The 13,407-nt window shown below is 38.0% G+C and overlaps 1 protein-coding gene across 1 annotated transcript in view; it reads right to left on the bottom strand.

Moving 5' to 3' along the window:
* HMGCLL1 (3-hydroxy-3-methylglutaryl-CoA lyase like 1) overlaps window positions 1-13,047 on the bottom strand; it is a 52,914-nt gene extending 39,867 nt beyond the window's left edge. Inside the window, exon 1 of the mRNA XM_070954776.1 lies at window positions 12,931-13,047. Within this exon, the coding sequence (XP_070810877.1) occupies window positions 12,931-13,047 (117 nt within the window). The remainder of the gene's footprint in view (window positions 1-12,930) is intronic.
* Between the last annotated feature and the right edge of the window lie 360 nt (window positions 13,048-13,407).

Below are 13,407 nucleotides of genomic sequence, written 5' to 3'. Positions count from 1 at the left end.
ACGCTATCATGCTGATATTTATTTATTTATTTTCCTTCAGGGGAGATAGGGTAACATTACAAGATGAAGATTAAAAGGGGGGAGGGTATTTGGGGGTGATCTGAATGTCAGAGAGGTTAAGATGTGCAACTTTTTGTTATTTATTTTAGTAAACTGCCATCCCTAACAAATATGTCCCTAACAATCAGTGGCTTTAATATAAACAGCTTAATCTGAAGCTATTCCAGTGGCTTTGCAACCTCTGATTCACACTGACTTCCCATTTTAATTTAACCCAGAAATTTAAATTCCATGAACTAGCAACATGGGATAGTGAAATTTTAAGTGGAAAAAGATCTACTATATTGATGTATATTGACTGTAACAGGGAATGATCAACAGGGACTGTCAACCGTCACAGAAAGATGACAGATCATATAAAACAAAAGGATAAGCTTTAAATTGGAGTTACAGGTCAGTGAAAGCCTTAGATAAGATTGGAAGTGTTGTCTAAGGGATATTTAATTAATAAAAGCTGGGTATATTTGCACAGCATTAAAACAGAATATCTATAAAAAGTCACAATTTTTTCAGTCAGAAGGGAGAGTATAGTCAACTTTGGAATTAAATGGAAAACAAAAGGGGTCAGATATGGCCATACAATTGTTGAAACATAAAAAGCAATACCTTGGGAATTAGAATTCACTTTTTGGGAGTCTGAATCAAATTTAGCAGCATTTCTACCTGCCCTAAGAATGACTTGTCAGGGCAATTTGAAAATTTGGTGGGGAAGAGGGAATTATCCTTAGTTCAGTATTTGAAATAGCCAAATCAGTAGTTCTCATTAGTAAAGTTAAGCATCAAATATTATCCTAAGAATTATTTCAGTACTTGTCAACATAGTTCTATTTACTGGACTATTAAACCAAGGGTCAGAAAGCAATGGAGAAATATATGTTACCATTTAAAAACACTGGGAAAAAAATATGCGAGGGAGGGATATTGAAAAATTCATTTTGCCCACAATTTTCTCACAGTCAAAAAAAGGTCTTGTTTCTACTGTTATGCCTGTCTATTTGTAAATAAACAAATGTTACAAAAATACTACCGTATTAATCCCCAGGGCTTTGTCTTCCAAACGAAACTAATTTCTGATGTACTGTTTCCAGCATTTCTTAGCATTTAGGGAAAAAAATAGAGCACATTCTATGAAACAGCAAGAGTCAATTGATATAGTGGTTAAGGCACGTTAGAAAACAAAAGCTTTAAATTCTAGTCCTGCCTTAGAAAAATAAAGTCACTGGCTGATTTGGGGGCAGTCATTCTCTCTCAGTCCTAGAAAGAAGACAAGGTCAAACCACTTTTAAAAATCTTGCCAAGAAAACTTCACGGACTTGCCCATACAGTTTTCAGGAGTCAACACTGACTTGAACAGTTCCTGAAACCTTATTATTATCTGGAGGGCTCGGGACAGGGGTTGTTCCTCTGTCCTAGTCCTATTAGATCTCTCAGCGGCTTTTGATACCATCGACCATGGTATCATGCTGCAGCGGTTGAGGGGGTTAGGAATAGGGGGCACCGTTTTGCGGTGGTTCTCCTCCTTCCTCTCCGACCGCTCGCAGTTCGTGTTGGCAGGGGGGCAGAGGTCGACCTCGAGGCGTCTCGCATGGGGAGTGCCGCAAGGGTCGGTCCTCTCGCCCCTCCTGTTCAACATTTATGTGAAGCCGCTGGGTGAGATCATCCGTGGTTTTGGAGTGAAGTGTCATCTGTACGCTGACGATACCCAGCTGTACATCTCCACCCCAGACCACCCCAACGATGCCCTTGATGTGATGTCCCGCTGCCTGGAGGCCGTGCGGGCCTGGATGGGGAGGAACAGGCTCAGACTCAACCCCTCCAAGACCGAGTGGCTGTGGCTCCCGGCGCCCCGATATAGTCAGCAGGTGCCATCGCTGACTATTGGGGGTGAATCTTTGCCCCCCACGGAGAGGGCTCGCAATCTGGGTGTCCTCCTGGATGCACGGCTGTCTTTAGAAGAGCATATGACGGCCGTGGCCAGGGGGGCCTTTTATCAGGTTCGCCTGATTCGCCAGTTGCAGCCCTTTCTGGATCGGGACGCCCTGCGCACGGTCACTCATGCCCTTGTTACTTCCCGGTTGGACTATTGTAATGCTCTCTACATGGGGCTCCCCTTGAAGAGCACTCGGAGGCTCCAGCTGGTCCAGAATGCGGCCGCGCGGGTGGTTATGGGCGCAACCCGTTATGCCCATGTGACCCCCCTCCTGCGCGAGCTGCACTGGCTCCCGGTGGTCTTCCGGGTGCGATTCAAGGTGTTGGTTACCACCTTTAAAGCGCTCCATGGCATAGGACCCGGGTACCTCCGAGACCGTCTTCTGCCACCAATAGCCTCCCACCGACCAGTTCGTTCCCACGGAGAGGGTCTCCTCAGGGTGCCGTCAGCCAAGTTATGTCGGCTGGCGACGCCCAGGGGGAGGGCCTTCTCTGTGGGAGCCCCAGCCCTGTGGAATGAACTGCCCCCGGAAATTCGTAAGATATCTGACCTCCGGGTGTTCCGCTGCGCATTGAAGACCCTGTTGTTCCGCCAGGCCGGACTATCAATACAATAGTTTTAAATTGGGGTATTTAAATTTATTGGGGTTTTAAATTTGAGCCATTTATTTAATTATTTTAAATTTTATATCATTGTTTTGTTTGTGTTTTTAAATAGGCTGTACACCGCCCTGAGTCCTTCGGGAGAAGGGCGGTATAGAAATAAAATTATTATTATTATTATTATTATTATTATTTCATGAGCCATGGCGTAGTGGTTAGAATGCAGTACTTGCAGGCAGTTCTGCTGATTGCCAGGGGTTTAATCCTCACCAGTTCAAAGTTGACTCAGCCTTCTTGGTAAAGTGACCCACATTGTTGGGAGCAATAGGCTGTAAACTGCTTAAAGAGGGCTGTAAAGCATTGTGAAGTGGTATATAAGTCTAAGTGCTATTGCTATCTACAAATAACTCAAGACAGCAAACATACCCATACTCAACTCCTACTCTCAAAACTACGCTATAGAGTACTGCACACCAAGACAACTAGACACAAGAACATTTTTTTTCCGAACGCCATCACTCTGCTAAACAAATAATTCCCTCAACATTGTCAAAATTATTCACTGAGGCTGCATTACTATTACTATTAGTCTTCTCATCGTTCCTATCATCCATCTCCTCCCACTTATGACTGCATGACTGTAACTTTGTTGCTTGTATCCTTACAGTTTATATTGATATTGTTTCCTAGTATGATTTGATTGCTTATTTGTACCCTATGACTATCACTAAGTGTTGTACCTTATGATTCTTGACGAATGTATCTTGTCTTTTTATGTACACTGAGAGCACATGCACCAAAGACAAATTCCTTGTGTGTCCAATCACACTTGGACAATAAAGAATTCTATTCTATTCTATTCTATTCTATTCTATTCTATTCTATTCTATTCTATTCTATTCTATTCTATTCTATTCTATTCTATTCCATTCCATTCCATTCCATTCCATTCCCAGCTTCCTTCTCCTCCTTTTAAACTCTCAATTATATTTATAGCATGCATTTACCTTAAAAAAATTCAAAGGAGCAAGATATAAAATGTAAACATAAAAACATCAACCCTAGTGTAAAATTTTTTCTGTGCACCCAGGTCCCTTACAGTTAAAAGTAAAAAGTACATATATTTTAAAAAAACTGGCAACAAAACCTTACAAATATTAACTGTTCCTTCAGTGTATTAATGTGTCTTCCTAAATTTGATCCAACAAAAATGCATGATTATTAAAAATAATGAAAGGTTATTAAATCTGATATTAGCTCTATGAAATGGTAAATACTATGGGTAAATTGTGTGGAATATCAGCAAGAAAGGGGTTTACATTTTATTTTTTTTATTTTTTTTTTATTTTGATTTATATGCCGCCCTTCTCCGGAGACTCAGGGCGGCTTACAAGGCGTTAAGCAATAGCCTTCATACTTTTGTATATTTTATACAAAGTCAGCTTATTGCCCCCACAAACCGGGTCCTCATTTTACCTACCTTAGAAAGGATGGAAGGCTGAGTCAACCTTGAGCCTGGTGAGAATTGAACTCGCAGTAATTGCAGGCAGCTGGAAGCTAAGTATTACCTTTAACAGTAGCATTAGTCTGCATTAGTCTGCTGCGCCACTCAGGCTCCTTCTAAGGAGCCTGAGTGGCGCATAAAAAGCTAAGAGCCTGGAGCATTTTCCATTTATCAGGTGTTGGCAAAAAAACAGAAAACTGGATGTAAAATTTTCTCTCCTCAAAAATGCCTCCTTCCAAGCAGAAAGCACCACTGGATTCCCATCCTCTTCAGATGCCACACAATTCGAACAAGAGAGAAAAGGCTTAAGACGTTGTCTGCCAAATATGTTAATTGAAATATTTAATTCCTGCTCCTCTCTCTCAACTTATAAAGTGATTAAAACACGGGTTTATAATAGAAAATGCTGCTAACCTTTAATCATGGAATTACAGCCTTCTTAAATTTACATCAACTGTAAGCAAATCAGCTACATACAAAGAAAAAGAGAGGGGAAGCACTGCTAATAACTTCCCCCTCTCCTGGAACTAGAATTCAGAAACATTAGCAGACATCTTAGCTTTCTCTACATTTAGAAAATGCCACCCTGTTTGCTGTTCAGCTCATAAGCCAATGCAGCAATCTACTGTAATACTAGGAGAAAGTCCAGTATTCCTGCAGATGGCACATATCCATTATATAAGTAACCAGAACCCCCACCTATTCGAAGCTGCATGGCATTATAGATCTCAAGAGTCTCTCTTAGCTTAGTTTCATCATAATCACATTACATAAAAGCAATATACGTTTCCATTCCCGAGACTGATATTGCAATTCAGTTTTGGCTTGAATCAACCTCAGCACATGGCAATGGAAAGGTTGCACTTGCATGATTACCCCTAGAAAATATATGAATGACTGCAACATTACGTTTGTTTGCCTAAGGAGAAAAAGCCACCCTGGATAACTCAGCCCCAAGAGGCACTTCTTTAAATACAATGCTGACCAGTGAATCAACAAATAACCCAGCATGTGTGAATCAGCCCTTAGCAGGTTCAGCTCCACACTTAGTCACGTGCGTACTAGTTCACAACAATAGCATTATAAAGAACAGGGATAGGATAGGATAGGATAGGATAGGATAGGATAGGATAGGATAGGATAGGATAGGATAGGATAGAATGTAGAATAGAATATTTTTTATTGGCCAAGTGTGATTGGACACTCAAGGAATAAATAAATTAATGTTTCAACATTCCTTACAGAATAGTTTAGCAACCATGTCTTAATCATGAGAGGTAGTTTTGCCCTATTCAATTGCAAAACTCCAACTGGCTTATTTATTTCACACGTTGCATTGGCTCTCTAGGGTACCAGATAGTGGTCTCTCTCAGCGTTAGGCATACTTGAAGATGCATTGCAGAGATATATCCTCTTCCCTACCTCATGCTTGGGTCTTAAAAGAAGTGCAGGCTAAAGTTATAAGAAATCAGATTAACAGCTCCAAAAAAACTTCATATTTCAAGTTCAAAGGAACTGCCATAAATAACTGAGACTGTTTATGAAGAGACAATATTCTGCAATAAGGCAAAACAGCAAACAAAGCTGTGTAGTCAGTATCTCCTGAATGAACATCCATATCCCCAAATTTAACTTTTTTTTGTTTATCAACTGCTTTTTAAAAAGAGCTTTGTTTCTTTAATAGTCGACAGTCCATATAGACCATTTTCAATGCAATTCCTACCCAAAATGTATTACTATTTGAGAGTGTAGCACAAACAACCACAATGATCTCAAGGATAGTGGTTTCCGACATAAGACTTTTTTTTTATAATAGTGTGGAGAAATACCTTTTCTTAACAGGAATTCCCTTCAAGAGTAATCCATTGGTAATTAATTCTCCCTAGATAAGTAAAATCAAATCAAAATTTATTTTTATCAACGGGCAAAATTTACACATACATAGCCTAGATGGTATAATTTATCATAAATTAATACCAAACCTAGAATTATAAAACAAATTACCTCAAATGCATAATAAAAATACTTTTTTTCTTCTTCTCCACATTTTCTTCTTTGATTTTCTACCACACTACTCAACATTTAGATACACACTATGTGTATCTTGGCTCAAAATCAACACCATCATAGATCTAGTCAACGTAAACCCAAAATGGACCTAGGTTGGCCCAAAAAACTATTTGTAACATATCAGGAGAACCTGAGACAACAACAACAACAACAAAGGGTGATAAGCAAGATTGTATAATCTTCCTAGATAAACCTGTGGCAAACTAAAAATGAGAAACAACCAATGAGAAACAATCCAACTAGAGAAGATTCAGCAGTAACATCAAACAGAAAAATAGGCAAATGTATATGCTAAAAAAATTGAATGAATACCATGTAAAATGAAATGGTAGAAAGTTTAAAACAACGTAAAAGCAAACTGCACAGACAGCAAATAGTGAGCCTATGAACAAGAACATGATGGAAAATATATGGCATCAAAATAGCTCAAAAGATCTGAGACTTTTAGGAACCTAAAATTAAAACCATACTTTTTGGGAAATCTTATCCTAATGAACAGATTGCCAGAAGTAATAATGGTTTCTAAAATCCATTAGAGCAAAACACTTCCGAAATAATAGAACACTCCAAGGGATATTTACGGATCTAAATACTACTTAATTTGGAAAATTAAAATAATAAAGCCTTCCAAGACTGAAACTCATCAGGAATGTGTACATAAGAGGAAGCAGATTTTCCTCTGATGTTCAGGATTTATCTCTTCTTCACCTCCTCATATACCAGGAAAAAACTTCAAAGTCCTAAGGGTGTTTTCACACACTGTATTTTTAGATACATTTAAAAGTGCATGTCTAAATATTTAAGAAGTGAACATGTAGGAGATGTATTTTATGTGGGGACAATGAATCAGACAGTAAGAGTCAGAACTGGCTTCCGGCCACATTATACATTTAGTGGCAATCCTAAATTGGTTTTTTAAAAAAATGTTCATAATCAACTCTATGCATCTATCTGTATAAGCAACCTGAAAGCTGCAGGGATGGGGGTTTCATTCTGAAAACGGAGGAAAAAAACATTTTCCCATTCTAATCCACTTGTATGAAATGCATATGGCAAGGTATAATGAAAATTATGAACAAATGCTTTCATTTTGTTTTCTATTTTTCTTTCCTCATAGGAAATAGAGAAAGTGAAGTTTGAAATTAATTCCTAGAATCTTTCTAGGTCAAGCCAAAATAGTTTAGCAAACACTCAAGCATTTCTTTTCACCAAATTACCCCTATGGAAACCCAATATGGTATTTATTCATGCTATCTTTAATTCTGAAAGAAGCTTATAACTAAGATAACTTGCTTAACCTGTTTATCCAAGGGGTCAACCTTCAAATTTAGTACTTTAACAATGCCATTTACAGAGTTCTCTATCATACTAAGAATAACTATACAAGTCTAGTTTATATGATTAGTTTTTTTTCCATGCTATTCTTTACACAAGTGGAAACCAGGCATGAATATAAGGGTTACTAGAATATAAACACGTTTTCGTAGTCAATGAAAGCCATGCACGGAGGCATAGTGTATTCGTTGTGCCTTTCTTTTTTTTTTATAACATTTTTTTATTTTTTAAACACACAAACGAACATAAAATGATCTTTTCTGAACAGAATATTGGCCCGGTTTTAGATTTATACAGATTTTTGTTCATCTTTAACACAAATTTTAACACAATTTTATATATAAATTTTTTCATATCATTTATTCTCTCTGATTCTAAGAAACCAATATTACCCTTCATCTTAACTTCTCATCCTAATATAGTTCATTTTTTCTTTTCCCTCCTTAAAATTTGAACCCCTAAATTTAAATTCATATAACATAATACCATCCCCAATTATTACCTTAAATTCTCTTATTCCAATCACCAATGATTCTTTTATCAACTATTCCAAATAATAGATTTCAACAATTAAACAAATTCAATAAAAAATCAATTAAGTATCAATCTTACTCCAATACCTCTACATTTACATTCATAATAGAATTCCCAATTATTTTCTTAAATTTATAACATAATACCATTCCCAATTATTTTCTTAAATTCTTTAGTTCCAATCTCAAATAGTTTTTTCTTTGTCAACTGTTCCAACTAATAGGCTTCAACATTTTTATAACATTTTTATATCATTTTTATAAAGACCAGTTAAATATATCTAATTAATTCATAATCCAATATTATTTCAGCTTTCTGTTCCTATTTAGTTAAATACCACATATATAATTAAGGATATTTCATTTATTACAATCCCCTTCATTAATTAAAAATATTCCAATCATTCATACACCCATACAGTTTTAAATCACTTCATTAAAAATACAATTTCATCTTTTCCCTAGTATTCATTTTCTTTACCCCATATTCTCCTTCCATTTCTTTCTCCTTTTCTATCTTTATATTTTACTTTCTTTTTCTTTTTCTTACCCCTTCTTCTTTTTTGTATTTGAAAATCCTGATCTCTCTTTTCCCTAATCCCAATGTAATCATTTAATTTTACATAATCAATCTCCTTGTCTTTGTTTTTATTTTCAGTCTCTTTTCCTTGCATCTTGTTAACTGTTTCTTTGTCAGCTTGAATGTATCCTAAATCAATTTTTTGGTCATCAAGTTTTAATTTTCCATGCAACATTGTAGTCATTTCCTTTATTTCCATTTTCAATGATAGGTACATTGTTATCATCATTTCCTTCAGTTCCTGCGCCATTTTGTTCTTTCTAAAAAATTCAGTGCTATGATTTTTTTCCCTCCTGAAGATGGCTCTCTACAATCCACATTTGCAATTGGCGAGCTTAAAAGGCATCGATTTTGGTTGCAATCCGTTTTAACAGTTTTTACTTACACCAAGTCAATTAAAATTCAGTCCAGATTTATATATAGTCCAAATTCCACATTATATTCCAATTAGGTTCCAATTTAGAGTCATTAACCAGTCCTTTCTATTACAGGCTTTTCTTCGTTTTTTTGTTTTTTTTTTAACTCCCTTTAAAGTTTCCAAATTGAAAAAGAATCTTTTCGGGTTCTTGGTTTTTCTAATTTTTTTTAAGGTTCTCCAAGTATGTTAAACCCAAAACAAACAAATTTCTAGTCAGGTTCTGTTACTTTGTAACTTCCACCTTACTCTTCTTCTTCTGTCCTTTCCCACGCCTATTAGCCGCTATTATGACGCCAGGACATTTGCAATTGTTTTAAAAATCCTTCCTTTTTTTTCTCCTTTCTGCCTATGAGTTAGAGATCACTCACCCAGCAGCAATATTCCATTCAATTCTCCGCTCCTGCACATCGCTTAATCCGGTTGCCCCAGTTTACTGGCAGTCGTAATGGCCGCCGCCCCACGCTGCAGAGTCAGAGAGAATTTCCTCTGACCTCCGAGGAATTTGCCTGTTCCTCTTGGTCTTCCGAGGTGCCTCTCTTTCTTCTCTCTCCCTACAAGACAGATCTGGTCCAAAGACCCCTCTGCAGCGGTTCGTCAGCCTGGGATTTCGTGGGGCTCATCAGAGCCCGCTAATCCCCGACTGTCTCGCTGCAACGCTTCCGGTCAACCTTGTTGTGCCTTTCAATGACTTGCTGAACAACCTGGATGTGATTCATTGTGCTGTAACCACTTCTGAAGCCTGTCTGCTCCTTCGGCTATACATCATTTAATGTTCTCAATATTCTTTTTGCTATTATCTTGGTGAAAACCTTGTAGATGACTGAAAGAAGGCTTATTGGGTGCTAGTTCTTTAAATCATCTTGGGCCCCTTTCTTGTGTATAAGAATCACTTCAGCATTTTTCAATGCATCAGGTATTTTTTCCTCTCTGAGGCATCTTGAGTATAGTTTTGCTAGTATCTTGTGTAAACTGTGAGCACCATCTTACATAAACTTACTACAATCAATATATGAAAAAACAATGGCAACAATTTGCCTTAATTATCTTAAACTGGAAATCAGTGAGGTGTATGACAAGGGGACACAATATCACCTATCCTTTTCTTAACCGGCCTTGAATAGGTATTTCGCAAACTAGACTGGGCAAAAGATGGAGTAAAAATCAGTGGTGCCTATTTATATTACTTAAGATTTGCAGAAGATGTTATTCTCTTCCCACAAGACCCACAAGAGTTACAAAGACATATACAAGAATTGCGCAAAGGAGGAGAACCATTTGGTTTAAAAATAAAATCTGAAAAAGAGCCAGGTTATGTTTAATAAATTCACTAAAGAACGAACATTTTTTATATCTGAAGAAGAACTAGATGTAGTAGACCACTACATATACCTTGGCCAACAGATCTCAATGGAAGGTGATACAAAAAAGGAAATTGAATGGTGTATTAAATGTGGTTGGCAAGCATTCTGCAAGCTTAGCATAATTTTCAAGAACAACCTGCCCCTATGCCTAAAGAGAAAAGTTTTCAATCAGTGTGTGCTACCTGCTCTAACATATGCCGGTGAAACATGGACACTCACAATCAACAGAAAAGCTATGACTGGCGCAAAGAGTCATGGAAAGATACATGCTTGTCATCACAAGACAAGATAGAAAGACCTGCACATCGATTAGAGAACAAATGAAAGTATACAATATCATCAAGAGAGTGAAAAAATGGAAATGGAAATGGACTGGTCACATAGCAAGAACTGATGGCAGGTAGACCAAGGCAGTCATAGAATGGATCCCACTTGATAAAAAGTGTCCACGAAAGACATCTAAAACAAGATGAATCAACAATATCAGCAAATATTATAGGTCCAATTGCCAAAAGAAAGCTCAGAACTGTATAGGTGGGAAACATGCGGATGAGGCTTTCATCCTGCAGTGGATGGCTAAAATGATGATGATGATGATGATGATGATGATGATGATGATGATGATATACATATTTAGTCACTGAAAAAAATCAGATTATTTAAAAAAACATTAACTTAGATTTACAGATGACAGTATGTCTTCAGCAGTTTTTATTCTGTGTATCTTCAGGATTGAGATGACACATTGTGTTCACTATATGAGCATTAAATTAATCCTATATTAAAGAATTTAAATGAGCCTTATGAACTGGTTTCAAGCAGTAGCATTACTCTGGTATATTTGATTCCTCCAGCATAGGAGATATCAATAACTGAATTCCTAATATTAGAACTGTGGTTATTTTTTATTTATATTTGAATACCACTGAGTTTATTTTATTTAATTCAATTTTGAGGCTACCACCTCACATTCAAGTAACATTCTATCCTACTCAGCTTCACAATGTCCAAATATTTATGTTACTTTAGCACCTAATACTACATATCTTCATAAATCATATCTTTATCCTATAAAAGTTGCTAAATGAACAGATGAGAAATGACCAGGAGTGGAATAAGACACTTGGAGTTCTTCTTTCTCTCTGGATATGACAGCAAGAAACCACAATGATACACAAATCAAATTCTTCTAAATGCCTGTTTCTTCTTTTTGGCCACTTGCTTCTACTGAGTCATGATGGAAACTGAGACAAAGTACTACAAATGATTGGTTAAAAGAAGATAGGTGGGTGTTTTTGCTGGCTCATAATCTCCTGAAGGAAAACACTGTGGATAGTATGGTCCAAGTGAGGAACACTTCAGAAGCAGATGGACTACAATTCCCAGCAACCTCTCAAGACATCTCAAGGCTTTCAAGCTCCTGCCCCCTGCTCTATTGGATGAGGTTTTCTCCACCACCAAGAGGAAAAAAGTGATATTGAGTTCCTACACTTCCTGCCCCCCCCCCCATGTGCCTCTCTTAATGCTGCAATCCAGCTGATGGAGCAACTGCTCCATCAATCTGTCCACTTCCTCTTAAAAGGCATATAGGGATACTTTCTCACTGCTCCTTAGAACAATTGCTCCATCCAGGTGCTCTCTACATCCATGGGGATACCAGAATTCACAGCCAGCCTAGCAAATAAAAATAAAATAAAATAAAATAAAATAAAATAAAATAAAATAAAATAAAATAAAATAAAATAAAATAAAATAAAATAAAATAAAATAAAATAAAATAAAATAAAATAATAAAATAAAATAAAATAAAAAAATAAAATAAAATAAAATAAAATAAAATAAAATAAAATAAAATAAAAAATAAAATAAAATAAAATAAAATAAAATAAAATAAAATAATAAAATAAAATAATAATAATTGAATTGAATATTTTATTGGCCAAGCGTGATTAGACACACAAGGAATTTGTCTTTAGTACAGAAGCAGTGTATTTTAAAGGCAACAGATGATGATGATGATGATGATGATGATGATGATGATGATGATGATACCACCAATAAAAGGGGGAAGTAAAGAAAATAATAAAAGGAATAAATAATGCTATAGCCACATTCTATGGGTTGATATACATACACACTACAAGAACTCCAAGAATTAGGTGTTCAACAGAATGATGGCACAAAGGAAAAAACTATCCCTATGTCTAGTTGTAAAATTAAATTAAAGTTAAATTAAAAAAATAAAATATAAATAATTTTAAGCACCCCAGTCCCCTGAAGCATACCAGGGCTGTCTTAGCAGAAAATAACAGAGGACTGGCAGAGTTGGCCCTGAGTTGCCTTCTGAGGCAAGGATGACCAGAAAAGCCCTAGGCACCTGAAGACCACCCCAACCTTCTCAGGGACCCTCTGACTGCCCTCCGTGCCTGTGTGGCAGCTACTCAGCCAGAAGCCCCGAGTGCCTTCCCTCCCCCACTTTCCCTGCCTGGGGCTGGAGCTGCGGCCCTTGAACGGCCTTCTTTCCGCCACCCGGGTACCTGCCCAGGCTGTTGCAGAACAGTCGGCTGCTGGGCAGCTTCGCCGATCCCCAGCTGCTCCTTGAGGAGGTGGGGGTAGCTAAGGCAGTGCTTCAGCGCCGGCGGGACGTTGCCCATGGCGCCCGTCTCCCCTCAAGAGCCGGCAAGCCGCCCACCACCACCACCACCTCCCGTCCGCAAGGTCACCGCCACCCGCGGCTTTTGCGCCCAGCCATCTGCAAAGCCGCACGCCGGAACCCAATGCCTGGCCGAGCGTGGGCGCAGCATCCGCCTCGGCCAGCCGAGGGAATCCCGGGCGATTCTGATTGGCTGAGAGGGATGCCGGGAGTTCGCGGGGCCAGCAGCATCCTTTGGGTCGCCGGAGGAGGAGGAGGAGGTCGGATCGGGGCGTTGCTCTGCCGCTTCGGGGGCTGAAGCCGTTTCGGAGACGGGGTCCCGGGCTTGGTGGCCGTTTCCAGATCAGTATTTCGATCTTTC

Source organism: Pituophis catenifer, unplaced genomic scaffold (genome assembly GCF_029215685.1).
Source record: "Pituophis catenifer annectens isolate HBS135680 unplaced genomic scaffold, rPitCat1.0.hap2 SCAF_1, whole genome shotgun sequence".
Lineage (NCBI taxonomy): Eukaryota > Metazoa > Chordata > Lepidosauria > Squamata > Colubridae > Pituophis > Pituophis catenifer.
The sequence above is the reverse complement of the archived record's forward strand: the minus strand, read 5'-3'. Positions and strand labels throughout refer to the sequence as shown.